The sequence below is a fragment of the Stenella coeruleoalba genome, assembly GCF_951394435.1.
Source record: "Stenella coeruleoalba genome assembly, chromosome: 6".
Classification (NCBI taxonomy): domain Eukaryota; kingdom Metazoa; phylum Chordata; class Mammalia; order Artiodactyla; family Delphinidae; genus Stenella; species Stenella coeruleoalba.
Genome location: NC_137151.1, coordinates 4,204,705 through 4,221,456, shown reverse-complemented (window position 1 = coordinate 4,221,456; position 16,752 = coordinate 4,204,705). Strand labels below are relative to the sequence as shown.

The window sequence follows — 16,752 nt, the reverse complement described above, 5'->3', positions numbered from 1 at the left end:
TCCACAAGAGACTTCCCAGCTCCACGTAATATCAAACGGCAAAAATCTCCCAGAGATCTCCATCTCAACACCAGCACTCAGCTTCACTCAATGTCCAGCAAGCTACAGTGTGGGACACGATATGCCAAACAACTAGCAACAGAGGAACACAGCCCCACCCATTAGCAGAGAGGCTGCCTAAAATCATAATCAGTCCACAGACACCCCAAATCACACCACCAGACGTGGGCCTGCCCAACAGAAAGACAAGATCCAGCCTCAACCACCAGAACACAGGCACTAGTCCCCTCCACCAGGAAGCCTACACAACCCAATGGACCAACCTTACCCACTGGGGACAGACACCAAAAACAATGGGAAGTACGAACCTGCAGCCTGCAAAAGGGAGACCCCAAATGCAGTAAGATAAGCAAAATGAGAAGACAGAAAAACACACAGCAGATGAAGGAGCAAGATAAAAACCAGACCTAACAAATGAAGAGGAAATAGGCAGTCTACCTGAAAAAGAATTCAGAATAATGATACTAAAGATGATCCAAAATCCTGGAAATAGAACAGACAAAATGTAAGAAACATTTAACAAGGACCTAGAAGAACTAAAGATGAAACAAGCAACGATGAACAACACAATAAATGAAATTAAAAATACTCTAGATGGGATCAATAGAAAAATAACTGAGGCAGAAGGACGGATAAGTGACCTGGAAGATAAAACAGTGGAAATAACTACTGCAGAGCAGAATAAAGAAAAAAGAATGAAAAGAACTGAGGACAGTCTCAGAGACCTCTGGGACAACATTAAACACACCAACATTCAAATTATAGGGGTTCCAGAAGAGGAAGAGAAAAAGAAAGGGACTGAGAAAATATTTGAAGTGATTATAGTTGAAAACTTCCCTAATATGGGAAAGGAAATAGTTAGTCAAGTCCAGGAAGCACAGAGAGTCCCATAAAGGATGAATCCAAGGATAAACATGCCCAGACACATATTAATCAAACTATCAAAAATTAAATACAAAGAAAACATATTAAAAGCAGCAAGGGAAAAACAACAAATAACACACAAGGGAATCCCCATAAGGTAAAAAGCTGATCTTTCAGCAGAAACTCTGCAAGCCAGAAGGGAGTGGCAGGACATATTTAAGGTGATGCAGGAGAAAAACCTGCAACCAAGATTACTCTACCCAGCAAGGATCTCAATCAGATTTGATGGAGAAATTAAAACCTTTACAGACAAGCAAAAGCTGAGAGAGTTCAGCACCACCAAACCAGCTTTACAACAAATGCTAAAGGAACTTCTCTAGGCAAGAAACACAACAGAAAAAAAGACCTACAATAACAAACCCAAAACAATTAAGAAAATGGGAATAGGAACATACATATCGATAATTACCTTTAATGTAAATGGATTAAATGCTCCCACCAAAGGACACAGACTGGCTGAATGGATACAAAAACAAGACCCATATATATTCTGTCTACAAGAGACCCAATTCAGACCTAGAGACACATACAGACTGAAAGTTAGGGGATGGAAAAAGATATTCCAAGCAAATGGAAACCGAACGAGAGCTGGAGAAGCAATTCTCATATAAGACAAAATAGACTTTAAAATAAAGACTATTAGAAGAGACAAAGGAGGACACTACATAATGATCAAGGGATCGATCCAAGAAGAAGATATAACAATTGTAAATATTTATGCACCCAACATAGGAGCACCTCAATACATAAGGCAAATACTAACAGCCATAAAAGGGGAAATCGACAGTAACACATTCATAGTAGGGGACTTTAACACCCCACTTTCACCAATGGACATATCATCCAAAATGAAAATAAATAAGGAAACACAAGCTTTAAATGATACATTAAACAAGATGGACTTAATTGATATTTATAGGACATTCCACCCAAGAACAACAGAATACACATTTTTCTCAAGTGCTCATGGAACATTCTCCAGGATAGATCATATCGTGGGTCACAAATCAAGCCTTGGTAAATTTAAGAAAACTGAAATTGTTTCAAATATCTTTTCCGACCACAACACTATGAGACTAGATACCAATTACAGGAAAAGATCTGTAAAAAATACAAACACATGGAGGCTAAACAATACACTACTTAATAACGAAGTGATCACTGAAGAAATCAAAGAGGAAATAAAAAAACACCTAGAAACAAATGACAATGGAGACACGATGACCCAAAACCTATGGGATGCAGCAAAAGCAGTTCTAAGAGGGAAGTTTATAGCAATACAATCCTACCTTAAGAAACAGGAAACATCTCGAATAAAAAGCCTAACCTTGCACCTATAGCAATTAGAGAAAGAAGAACCAAAAAACCCCAAAGTTAGCAGAAGGAAAGAAATCATAAAGATCAGATCAGAAATAAATGAAAAAGAAATGAAGGAAACGATAGCAAAGATCAATAAAACTAAAAGCTGGTTCTTTGAGAAGATAAACAAAATTGATAAACCATTAGCCAGACTCATCAAGAAAAAAAGGGAGAAGACTCAAATCAATAGAATTAGAAATGAAAAAGGAGAACTAACAACTGACACTGCAGAAATACAAAAGATCATGAAAGATTACTACAAGCAACTCTAGGCCAATCAAATGGACAACCTGAAAGAAATGGACAAATTCTTAGAAATGCACAACCTGCCAAGACTGAATCAGGAAGACATAGAAAATATGAACAGACCAATCACAAGCACTGAAATTGCAACTGTGATTAAAAATCTTCCAACAAACAAAAGCCCAGGAGCAGATGGCTTCACAGGCGATATCTATCAAACATTTAGAGAAGAGCTAACACCTATCCTTCTCAAACTCTTCCAAAATATAGCAGAGGGACACTCCCAAACTCATTCTACGAGGCCACCATCACCCTGATACCAAAAGCAGACAAGGATGTCACAAAGAAAGAAAACTACAGGCCAATATCACTGATGAACATAGATGCAAAAATCCTCAACAAAATACTAGCAAACAGAATCCAACAGCACAGTAAAAGAATCATACACCATGATAAAGGGTGGTTTATTCCAGGAATGCAAGGATTCTTCAATATATGCAAATCAATCAACGTGACACACCATATTAACAAATTGAAGGAGAAAAACCATATGATCATCTCAATAGATGCAGAGAAAGCTTTCGACAAAATTCAACACCCATTTATGATAAAAACCCTCCAGAAAGTAGGCATAGAGGGAACTGTCCTCAACATAATAAAGGCCATATATGACAAACCCACAGCCAACATCGTCCTCAATGGTGAAAAACTGAAACCATATCCACTAAGATGAGGAACAAGACAAGGTTGCCCACTCTCACCACTCTTATTCAACATAGTTTTGGAAGTTTTAGCCACAGCAATCTGATAAGAAAAGGAAGTAAAAGGAATCCAAATCGGAAAAGAAGAAGTAAAGCTGTCACTGTTTGCAGATGACATACTATACATAGAGAATCCTGAAGATGCTACCAGAAAACTACTAGAGCTAATCAATGAATTTGGTAAAGTAGCAGGATACAAAATTAATGCATAGAAATCTCTGGCATTCTTATACACTAATGATGAAAAAATCTGAAAGTGAAATCAAGAAAACACTCCTATTTACCATTGCAACAAAAAGAATAAAATATCTAGGAATAAACCTACCTAAGGAGGCAAAAGACCTGTATGCAGAAAATTATAAGACATCTTATAAAACATAAGATGAAAGAAATTAAGGATGATACAAATAGATGGAGAGATATACCATGTTCTTGGATTAGAAGAATCAACATTGTGAAAATGACTCTACTACCCAAAGCAATCTACAGATTCAATGCAATTCCTATCAAACTACCACTGGCATTTTTCACAGAACTAGAACAAAGAAATTCACAATTTGTATGGAAACAGAAAAGACCCCTAATAGCCAAAGCAATCTTGAGAACGAAATACGGAGCTGGAGGAATCAGGCTCCCTGACTTCATACTATACTACAAAGCTACAGTAATCAAGACAGTATGGTACTGGCACAAAAACAGAAATATAGATCAACGGAACAGGACAGAAAGCCCAGAGATAAACCCACGCACATATGGTCACCTTATCTTTGATAAAGGAGGCAGGAATGTACAGTGGATAAAGGACACCCTCTTCAATAAGTGGTGCTGGGAAAACTGGACAGGTACATGTAAAAGTATGAGATTAGAACACTCCCTAACACCATACACAAAAATAAGCTCAAAATGGATTAAAGACCTAAATGTAAGGCCAGAAACTATCAAACTCTTAGAGGAAAACATAGGCAGAACACTCTATGACATAAATCACACAAGATCCTTTTTGACACACCTCCTAGAGAAATGGAAATAAAAACAAAAATAAACAAATGGGACCTAATGAAACGTCAAAGCTTTTGCACAACAAAGGAAACCATAAACAAGACCAAAAGACAACCCTCAGAATGGGAGAAAATATTTGCAAATGAAGCAACTGACAAAGGATTAATCTCCAAAATTTACAAGCAGCAGCTCAATAACAAAACAACAAACAACCCAATCCAAAAATGGGCAGAGACCTAAATAGACATTTCTCCAAAGAAGATATACAGACTGCAAAGAAACAGATGAAAGAATGCTCAACATCATTAATCATTAGAGTAATGCAAATCAAAAGTACAAGGAGATATCATCTCACACCATCAGAATGGCCATCATCAAAAAATCTAGAAACAGTAAATGCTGGAGAGGGTGTGGAGAAAAGGGAACACTCTTGCACTGCTGGTGGGAATGTGAATTGGTACAGCCACTATGGAGAACAGTATGGAGGTTCCTTAAAAAACTACAAATAGAACTACCATATGACCCAGCAATCCCACTACTGGGCATATACCTTGAGGAAACCATAATTCAAAAAGAGTCATGTACCACAATGTTCATTGCAGCTCTATTTACAATAGCCAAGAGATGGAAACAACCTAAGTGTCCATCATCAGATGAATGGATAAAGAAGATGTGGCACATGTATACAATGGAATATTACTCAGCCATAAAAAGAAATGAAATTGAGTAATTTGTAGTGAGGTAGATGGACCTAGAGTCTGTCATACAGAGTGAAGTCAGAAAGTGAAAGACAAATACCATATGCTAACACGTATATATGGAATCTAAGAAAAAACAAATGTCATGAAGAACCTAGGGGTAAGATGGGAATAAAGACACAGACCTACTAGAGAATGGACTTGAGGATATGGGGAGGGGGAAGGGTAAGCTGTGACAAAGTGAGAGAGTGGCATGGACATATATACACTACCAAACGTAAGGTAGATAGCTGGTGGGAAGCAGCCGCATAGCACAGGGAGATCAGCTCGGTGCTTTGTGACCACCTGGATGGGTGGAATAGGGAGGGTGGGAGGGAGGGAGACACAAGAGGGAAGAGATATGGGAACATATGTATATGTATAACTGTTTCATTTTGTTATAAAGCAGAAAGTAACACACCATTGTAAAGCAATTATACTCCAATATAGATGTAAAAAAAAAATGTTTAATCCACATTTTAAAAAAGAAAAAAAAAAAGATCCCCTGAAAAATCTAAATCTGCATGCCCTCCGTTAGACCCCCAGAGGGATCTCCTCAATGCATGCCCAGGAGCCAACTTCTTCTGTTCCTACCAGGGAGCTAAGTCCTTTTTTTAAAAAAATTAATTAATTAATTTATTTATTTTTGGCTGCATTGGGTCTTCGCTGCTGCATGCGGGCTTTTCTCCAATTGCGGCGAGCAGGGGCTCCTCTTTGTTGTGGTGCGCAGGCTTCTCATTGCGGTGGCTTCTCTTACTGTGGAACACAGGCTCTAGGCACGCAGGCTTCAGTAGTTGTGGCGCACGGGCTTAGTTGCTCCGCAGCACGTGGATCTTCCCAGACCAGGGATCGAACCCGTGTCACTTGCATTGGCAGGCGGATTCTTAACCACTGCGCCACCAGGGAAGTCCCAGGAGCTAAGTCCTTAACAAAGTCAACTAGGGACATTTCCAAGTTGTACTTATTTTAATTATCTAATTTAACTAAACTTTACATAAATGATCAAAACACGAATGTAGAAAAGGCAGATACTGTTTCTATGACAATTAAGTTAGATACTTTAGGAAAGTCTAAATAAAGGCAAGTAACTTTTACAAATTATCATCAAACCAACGAATTGAGTAAACAATAAAAGATGGGGGAGGAGACACCATGAATCACAAAATCTAGAGGTCTGCTCTCAGACTTGGCCCTGGAAACTGTAGTGCAATTATGTGTCACATGAGTACCATCTCTGTAAGAGAGAAACAGAGGACTCTAACCAAAGGAGCCAACTCAAACCAAAGACCTCAAGCCCACAACAAGAGACAGCTGAACAAATGTCCACTAACGTGGGAAAATTAAAACAGAATACTTATAGTGTGTACACAGCACTCTGAGCACTTTTAAATTGGCTGCCCGGCCACCAGTCCCCAATCATATTAAAGAGAAGGACTTTAACCTTCTCTGCACGACCAGGGCCTCTATGGACACTGCAAGGCAGTGTGTCATGAAGCTGGCAAAGCACCAGAGTATTAGACAGGCTGACTGAAGAGCTCCTGTCTGGTTACCAGCACGATGCTGCAGTGGGACGACCACTACTGAGCAGCCCTTCCACAGCAAGTACCCTGCTAGCTGGTCACAGCACATATGCCGAATGCCTATGGACTGCATTCAGCCCTCAGTAGCAAGTATTCTCAGGTGGCCCCAAGTGTGCTGTCTCTTTTTTCATCATCGAAGTCAAAGGCAAGGATGGAATCCTATGTACAGAAATTCCCTTCACAAGCACAAGCACAGAACTTCTGCTTTTGTACAGAATTAGAAACAGCTGGGATCCCAGTCTGTGGCCTAGGGGCTGAATAAAAGACTGGTTCTCATCAGACGATTAGGCTAGGGCTTAAAAACCGACCACCAACCCCAAAATAAATGGGGAAAAAAATAATTCATACAAGGGAAAATCTAATTTGTAAACAACTGTACAATGTTTATCTTTGCCAGTCATCATACAAATGTAAACTAAAGCAACCTGACTCCATGTTAAGACCTTATCAAAACTTTCAGGGCTTCCCTGGTGGCGCAGTGGTTGAGAGTCCGCCTGCCAATGCAGGGGACGCATGTTCGTGCCCCAGTCCGGGAAGATCTCACATGCCGTGGAGCGGCTAGGCCCGTGAGCCATGGCCGCTGAGCCTGTGCGTCCAGAGCCTGTGCTCCGCAACGGGAGAGGCCACAACAGTGAGAGGCCCGCGTACCGCAAAAAAAAAAAAAAATACTTAAGAAGATTATGTAGCACTCTGAACAAAATACATAAAATTTTATTGATAAAATGAGAATAGAATGCAAAAAGTAATGTAAGATAACAAAGATGAAACAATTATTGTACATGGGGAAAATAATTCAAACAAAAATAGTTGTGCTAGGATTAGAGGATAGACAGATAGTTCATTTTTCAGCATCATTATTTTATCAGTTTTCAACTTGACATGAAAAAAAAAAAAATCAAGCAAGGCAGAATCCTTCAGTCTATGCTAGATGAGTGCACTGCATCAGATTCCAGACACAGAAAACAGGAGAAACTCTCTTGTATTAGGTGCTAATGCATGAGAAACCAAAGTAACCACCACTAACCAAAAGGACACTTTGAGTCTGGGGCCGGCCAAATCCAGAGACCCCGTGGCAGCCCCCTTGGCTTCTCTGCGGCATTAATATCAGTGACCACACACCCTTCTGGTAACACACTCTCCTTCTACTGCTTCTGCGTTAAGGCACTGTGCTAGGTTTGCTCACAGCCACCTAGAGTTCTAATCTCTTGGAAAGCTCTGGGCTCCCATTCCAGTCTATTCACCAACTCACTCTCCTGTGTGTCGCTCTGACAGGCAATATCCACTGTGACCTGCCCCTGCCTGACTTCACCTGCTCATTGGGGTCTGGGTGTGGCCTCACTCTTCAGGCCATCAGGCACGTAGCTCTGGTCCCTCTTGCCCTGGTTGTAGGTGCCAGCATATTCCTGCACCTCCACCCTGTAGACTTCCCCTGACCATGTTGCACCTAGGACTTGATGCCTCCTACACAGGCCGGTCATTCATACCTAACAACTTATTTCGGGTGAGGTGGAAGATGAAACGAACCCATTAAAAGCCCAGAATAAACATAAGCCCTCCCAGGCCTCTACTTCACCTGCAAAATGGAACATCACACCTAAGTAGTGATAATTTTTGAAGGATATTACCAGAAGGAAAAAAAAGAGAAAGATTACCTTTTATCCCTTAAAATGGGTCTCTTAGTTTGGTTGCTTCTTAATGTAAATGAATTTCAGTAAGTACAAATTCTCTTCTTGGGGATGAATCTGGATACAATAGTGAAGTTTTAAAAATCAAGCCCACTCTAACTTTTGTGAAGCAGTGTAAAGATATATAATGATTTTTTTTTTTTTAAGTAGTGGAGTGATTTCTAGTCTAACCAGAAGAAACATAGCTCACCTTAAATTGAGAAATAAAAATTCTTCAGGCTTTATTGATCTACTCACTAAATGAAGAGAAACAAGGAATGAAAGGCTGGCATAAGTTACCTGCATATGGGTACTGGTAGGGTACAGCGTAAGCCTGCCCATTTGCAGCATAGAAAACTTGAGTTCCTGGCGGGTATGCACCACTGTATGGACCATAGCCGTATGCCTGCTGAAAAGATATAGGCCCATTAGAAATACAATTTTGAAATTTCAACATCCATTTATAATAAAAACTCTCAACAAAGTGGGTATAAAGAGAACATTCCTCAATATAATAAAAGCTATATATGACAAGCCCATAGCTAGCATCATACTCAATGGTGAAAAACTGAAAGCATTTCCTCTAAGATCAGGAACAAGACAAGGATGTCCACTCTCATCACTTTTATTCAACATACTATTGGAAGGCTTAGCCAGAGCAATTAGACAAGGAAATAAAAGGCATCCAAACTGGAAAGGAAAAAGTAAAACTGTCACTACTTGCAGATGACAGAATATTATATATAGAAAACCCTAAAGGCTCCACAAAAAAACTGTAAGAATAAATGAATTCAGTAAAGTTGCAGGATACGAAATCAACATACAGAAACCTGTTGCGTTTCTATACATTAATAACAAACGTTCAGAAAGGGAAATTAAGAAAACGATCCCATTTACAATTGCATCAAAAACAATAAATTATTAACATATACACACTACTATATATAAAACAGATAATCAACAAGGACCTACTGTATAGCACAGGGAACTCTACTCAATACTCTGTGATAACCTATATGGGAAAAGAAACTGAAAACGAATAGATATATGTGTATGTATAACTGAATCACTTTGCTGTACACCCGAAACTAACACAACATTGTAAATCAACTATACCCTAATATAAAATAAAAATTAAAAAGCAAAACAAAAACAAACAAAAAAACAATAAAATACCTAGGAATAAATTTAACCAAGGAGGTGAAACGCCTGTACACTGAAAACTATAAGGCACTGATGAAAGAAACTGAAAATACAAATAACTGGAAAGATATTCCAAGCTATGGATTGGAAGAATAGTTAAAATGTCCATACTATCCAAAGTAATCTACAGATTCAATGCAATCCTTAACAAACTTCCAATGGCATTTTTTGCAAAAACAGAACAATCTTAAAATTTGTATGAAACTACAAAAGACCCAAAATAGCCAAAGAAAGAAGAATAAAGCTGGAGGCATCATGCTCCCAGATTTCAAACTATACTACAAAGTAATCACAACAGTATGGTATTGGCATAAAAACAGACACACAGATCAATGGAACAGAAGAGAGTGCCCAGAAATAAACCCAAGTGTATATGGTCAATTAACTTACAACACAGGAGCCAAGAGAATACAATGGGGAAAGGACAGTCTCTTCAATAAATGGTGCTGGGAAAAGTAGACAGCCACATGCAAAAGAATGAAACTAGACTACTATCTTATACCATACACAAAAATTAACTCAAAATGGATTAAACATGTAAGACCTGAAACCATAAAACTCCTAGAAAAAAACAAAGGTGATAAGCTCCTTGACATTGGTCATGGTGATGATTTTTTGGATCTGACTCCAAAGGCAAAGGCAATAAAAGCAAAAATAAATGTGGGACTACATCAACTAAAAAGCTTCTGTACAGCAAAGGAAACCACCAACAAAATGAGAAGGCAACCTACTGAATGGGAGAAAATATTTGCAAATCACATATAGGGAACTCATACAACTCAACAGCAAAAAAATAACCTGATTAAAAAATGGGCCGAAGAACTGAATAGACAACTTCCCAAAGAAGAAATACAGATGGCCAACAGGCACATGAAAAGATACTCAACATTACTGATCATCAGGGAAATGCAAATCAAAACCACAATGAGGTATCGCCTCACACCTGTTAGAATGACTATTATTAAAAAGACAAGAGGGCTTCCCTGGTGGCACAGTGGTTGAGAGTCCGCCTGCCGATGCAGGGGACACGGGTTCGTGCCCCGGTCCAGGAAGATCCCACATGCCACGGAGGGGCTGGGCCCGTGAGCCATGGCCACTGAGCCTGCACGTCCGGAGCCTGTGCTCCACAACAGGAGAGGCCACAACAGTGAGAGGCCTGCGTACCACAAAAAAAAAAGACAAGAAATAACAAGTGTTGGCATGGATGTGGAGAAAAGGGAACCCTCATACACAGCTGACAGGAATATAAATTGGTGCCTCCAAAAAGGAAAACAGTAATGGAAGGAAGTTCCTGAAAAAATTAAACATAGAACTAACAGTTGATCCAGCAATTCCACTTCTGGGTATTCATCCAAAGGAAACAAAAACATTAACTCAAAAAGATCTGTATCCCCATGTTCACTGCATCATTATTTACAATAGCTAAGATATGGAAACAACCTAAGTGTCCATCAGCAAATGGATAAAGAAGATGTGGTCCAAATATACAATGGAATATTATTCTGCCATTAAACAAGGACATCTTGGGGGCTTCCCTGGTGGCACAGTGGTTGAGAGTCCGCCTGCCAATGCAGGGGACACGGGCTCAAGCCCTGGTCTGGGAAGATCCTACATGCCACAGAGCAACTAAGCCCGTGCACCACAACTACTGAGCCTGCGCTCTAGAGCCCGTGAGCCACAACTACTGAAGCCCATGCACCCAGAGCCCATGCTCCACAAGAGAAGCCACCGCAAAGAGAAGCCCCCACAAGGCAACAAAGAGTAGCCCCCGCTCACCACAACTAGAGAAAGCCCACGTGCAGCAACGAAGACCCAATGCAGCCAAAAATTAAATAAATTAAATAAATAAATAAATAAATCATGGGGATATAATATACAGCATGGTGACTATAGTTAATAATACTATACTGCATATTTGAAAGTTGCGAAGAGGGTATGTATTAAAAATTTTCAACACAAGAAAAAGAGTTCTTTATGGTGACAGATTTTAACTAGACCTAGTGCAGTGATTATTTTGCAATATATACAAATACAGATCATTATGTTGCATACCTGAAACTAATAAAATGTTGCATGTCAATTATACCTCAATTTTGAAAAATACGATTTGGAAACCACCGGGAATATATTAAAATTGGTTCTCCAAGTTGCAGTCAATAAAGTTTGACACTCTATTAAAAAAATAAAGAACATGACGGGACTTCCCTGGTGGTCCAGTGGCTCAGACTCCACGCTCCCAATGAAGGGGGCCCAGGTTCAATCCCTGGTCAGGGAACTAGATCCCGCACACATGCCACTACTAAAAGATCATTCCCATGTCGCAACTAAAGATCCCGCACACCGCAACTAAGACCTGGTGCTGCCCAATAAATAAATAAATATTTTAAAAATAATAACAATAAATAAAGAACATGAGACAGTGTGCTTATGCCCTTTGTTTTAAGATCCTAAAAAAACAAACCCACAACTGGAATCTACTTTCAGGCTGTAAAATAAAGTAGGTGGAAAACACAACAAAAAAGAGAACTGGACTTGCCAGAGATTCCGATTTCATTTCAGCTGTACCACTAACTTGACCTTCAGTAAGTCATCTAACTACTGTAGGCCTTGTTTTGTTCATCTCTAAAATGATCAGTTTGGACCAGGTGATAAACGAGATTCATCCAAAGCCAGTTTTCTCTTGGTGAAGCCAGCCTAGCAGCAAAACCCTCCCCAGCCCAATTACCAGCAGTTCCTGGCAGGAGAATATAAAAGACTGATACTGGGGGGTCTGAGGTCTGAGGCCTGGGCAGGTGACTGGCAGTTTTCCACAAGGACATGCCTATGAAAGGGCATTGCCAGAAATGGGCAGTGGACTGCCTCCACTGACCAAGTAAAGGACTACCGTATACTGGGAAATACGGAGATGAAAGGCCTGACCTTCTTTATGAGCTCACAGGTGGTGACAGGGCAGACATGTTTACAGACAATTACAATTATTGTCATTATGTGACAAAGGCTATACACAGGGGAGAACAGGGAGCTATGGCCTGGCAAATACGTATGTAGATCTAAACCTGTTATCTTACAAAAGCAGGAGACAGAATGTATGCTTCTGTAAGACAGAATAGACGCAGACGTTGTTTTCCCTATTCTTCCTTCTAAGTACAACTGAAAACCCTGGACACGATACATACAACAAACACAAGGAGACTCTGAAAGGTAGAGAGAAAGCAGGTGACTGTCTTGGGACTTCATGACCCTAAGAAGGACACACAGTGAGTTCCCTAGGTTTTCTTTTTGCCTCCTACATCCGACTGGATAATGTAGAAGCGGCAACCAAGAAATGCCAACCTTTCTTGGTCTGCCTCAAGGAAAGCCTGCTGTCTCTACCCAAAGAGCCTAAGAAGGAAAAGGCCAATCTGGCAAGAGAGACCATTTTCACTCCAGCCAAACAACACAAAAATAGCTGTGGCTATTACTCCCACCAGCAAAGTCCAGTATGGAGAAAGACGCTCTCCCACCCCCATCTCAAACAGTGTCAGAGAAGGCCAAGTGGGAAGCTGGGAATTTCATTGCTACCAGATGGAAACAGGCTACCTCCAGTCCCATACCACAGTGTCAGTGGAGACCATGCAAGGAGCCAGAACTCCCATCTCTGCCCAGCAGAAACAAGGTGCCCCTTCCTGTCCTGCTGAAGTAGGATCAACAGAGACCCAGTGGAGAGCAAGTACTTCCACAACCTCTTATCAGTAACCATAGTATCAGTGAAGGCTAGTGGGGAGCAGCAGGGAAAGTCCCTCCAACTCCCAGGCAGGCTGGTGTCACAGAGACCTAGAGAAGGGCCTGAATTCCCAGCCCTCTTAGCAGTGACAATGAGCCAGTGTCAAATGGGACCCAGGGGACAACCTGGACTTCCACCGTTACATGAAGGAACAAAGCAGACCCCCTCTTCACCCAGCAGAGGAGCATTAGGAGGAAGTCTGCTAAAATGCAAGACTTAAGTAGATTCAGTCTTATAATATTTAAAATGTCCAGGTTTTGATAAAGAATAATTAGTCATACCAAGAACCAGGAAGATCTCAAACTGGATGACAAAAGACAACAAAAGAGACCAACACCAAGATGACAAAGATGTTGGAATTACCTGGGAAGGATTTTAAAGCAGCTATCATTAAAATATTTCAATAAGTAATTAAGAACATGTTTGAAATTCATAAAAGAAACAGGAAGTCTCCACAAAACCAGAAAAATATCAGGAAAAACTATATAAAGATATATATCAAGAATAACCAATGAAAATTTTAGAAATATAAAAATAACTAATAAATTATTCAATGAATGGACTCAACAACAAATAGAGATGACAAATAATCAATGAACATGAATATAAAGAGTAGAAATTACCTAATTAGAACAGAGAAAAAGCAGATTGAAGAAAAAAATGAACAAAAACTCTGAGACATGTGGGACATCTAACATCTGCGTCATCAGTTTCATTAGAGAAAGAGGGTGGGTCTAAAACAACATTCCAGAAATAATAGGTTAAAATTTCCCAAATTTAGCAAGAAACATAAACCTACGTATTAAAAACTGAATGAACACCAAATAAGATAAATCCCCAAATACACACATCAGAGTCAAACTTCTGAAAACTAAAGACAAGGAAAGTAGCCAGAAACAATGCACTACGTACACGGGGGAAAAAAATTCAAATGATAGCAGATTTCTAATCAGAAATCAGGAGAGCCAGAGGAAATAGCACACATTTATCAAGTGCTGAAAGAAATGTCAACTCAGAATTCTATACTACTGAAAATATTCTTCAGAACAAAGATGAAATTGAGACATTCTCAGATGAAGGAAAACTGAGGATCTGTTGCCAGCAGATCTATCCTAAGAGAATGACAAAAGGAAGTTCACTAAACAGTAAATAATAAACGAAATCTTGAAACATCAGGAGGTAAAAAAATATGGTCAAAGCAGAATACATGTAAACATAATAAAAATCACATCTTGATTTTTCTAATAAGTTTGACAGCTGTAGCAAAATCTATAACACCATCTAATATGGTTCTCAATACATGTAAAAGAAATACTTAAAACAATTATACCATAAAATGAGAGAGAAAAAAGGAATTTAGAGGTAATGGTTTGATACTTCACTGGACTGGTAAAATGTGAACACCGGACTTTGAAAAATATGTGTACATGTATAATGTAACAACTAGAGCAACCATTAAAATAGCAATACAAAGAGATACTCAAAACATTACAGATACATCAAAATGTAATTCTAAAACATGTTCTATGGGAATTCCCTGGCAGTCCAGTGGTTAGGACTCTGCGCTCTCACCACCAAGGGCCTGGGTTAGCTCCCTGGTCGGGGAACTAAGGTCCCACAAGCCGCGCAGTGCAGCCAAAAAATAAATAAAAGTAAAAATAAATAAATAATAAGATAAAATAAAACATGTTCTAGTAACTCACAAAAAGCTTAAGTAAAAGAACATACAGAAATGAAAAACAGAACCAAAGGAAAACAAAAAATAAAATGGCATACTTAACGTATCAAAATTACATCATATGCAAATGGTCTGTGGGGAAGGTTAAGAGTGATGGTGTTTAAGGGTACAAACTTGTAACAAGTATTAAATAAGCCTTGAGATCTAATCCATCATATAATGAATATAGACAATAATATCATGCTTTAATTATGTAGTGTAATAAATATTGCTACATTTGCAATCATTTACAATATATAAAGGTATCAAAATAACAGGTAGTACACCTTAAACTTACACAATAAAAAAATGTAAATGGCCTAAATATACCAGTTACAAGATAGAGATTTGTCAGATGGGGGGATGAGGGGATGACCCAACTATATGCTGTCTATAAGAAACTTCAAATGTAATATGTATGTTGAAAGAAAAAAGATGGGAAAAGAGATATCATGCAAACATTAATAAAAAGGAAGCAGAAGTGGCTACATTAATATCAGATAGAGTAGACATGAGACTAAAGAAAATTATCAGAAACAGAGAAGAACATAACATAATGATAATAGGGTTAATCCAGCAAGAAAATATAAGTGTGTATGGACCAAATGACAGAGCTGCACACATAAATTAGACAACTTATATAAATGAAAAGGACCAATTCCTCAAAAAGTATAAAATACCACAACCCATTCAATATGAAATAGAGAATGAATAGTCCTGTAACTATTAAGAAAACAGAATTTGTAATTTAAAATATCCCCCAAAAGAAATCTCCAGGCAGGCCCAGACAGTTTCACTGGAAATGTCTACCAAATGATTAAAGAAGAATTAACATCACTTCTACACAATATCTTCTAGAAAATACAAGAGCATGGAACAGTTCCTTAACTTCTATAAAGTCAGTACCACCTGATAACAAAATAAAACAGAGTACAAAAAAAGAAAACTACAGACCAATATCCCTCATGAATACAGTTGCAAAAACTCCTAATAAATATTAGCAAACATAGAATTCAGCAATAAATAAAAAGAATTATACACCACAACCTAGTGAGATTTATTCCAGGGATGCAAAGCTGGTTCAGTATTCAAAAATCAATGTAACCCACCATATTTAAGTTTTTCAAAAAAAGGTTTAAAAAAAAATCACATGACCAAATCAATTGATGCAGAAAAGGTATTTGACAAAATCCAACACCCATTCATGGTAAACACTCAGAAAACTAAAAAAAAGAAGGACTTTCTTCAACTTGACAAACAACATCTACAAAAGACATCACACTTAGTGTGGAAAAACTGAACGCATTCCCCGTAAAATCAGGAACAAGGCAAGAATGCCTGCTCTCACCACTGCTCTTCAATATAATATTGGAAGTTCTAACCAGGGCAATAAGGCAAGGCAAGGCAAGGAAATAGAAGGTACACAGACTACAAAGGAAGAAATAACTCTATTTGTAGATGACATGACTGTCTATGTAGTATATTCCAAAGAATCTAAAATAAAATACTTGGACTTCCCTGGTGGCACAGTTATTAAGAATCCGCCCGCCAATGCAGGGGACATGGGTTCGGGCCCTGGTCCAGGAAGATCCCACATGCCGTGGAGCAACTAAGCCCATGCGCCACAACTAATGAGCCTGCGCTCTAGAGCCCACGAGCCACGGCTACTGAAGCCCGCGCACTTAGAGCCCATGCTTGGCAAGAAAGAGAAGCCACCACAATGAGAAGCCCGCGCACCGCAA

At 39.1% G+C, this 16,752-nt stretch overlaps 1 protein-coding gene across 3 annotated transcripts in view; it reads right to left on the bottom strand.

The window, feature by feature from the left end:
* The window catches only part of PLEKHB2 (pleckstrin homology domain containing B2), a 48,683-nt gene that overhangs the window by 5,410 nt on the left and 26,521 nt on the right, over nt 1-16,752 (bottom strand). For 2 of the 3 annotated variants that reach the window (XM_079924243.1, XM_079924244.1), the window contains exon 7: nt 8,628-8,736. In XM_079924243.1, coding sequence (XP_079780369.1) covers nt 8,628-8,736 — 109 coding nt within the window. The remainder of the gene's footprint in view (nt 1-8,627; nt 8,737-16,752) is intronic. The other variant, XM_079924245.1, reaches the window with a different exon arrangement.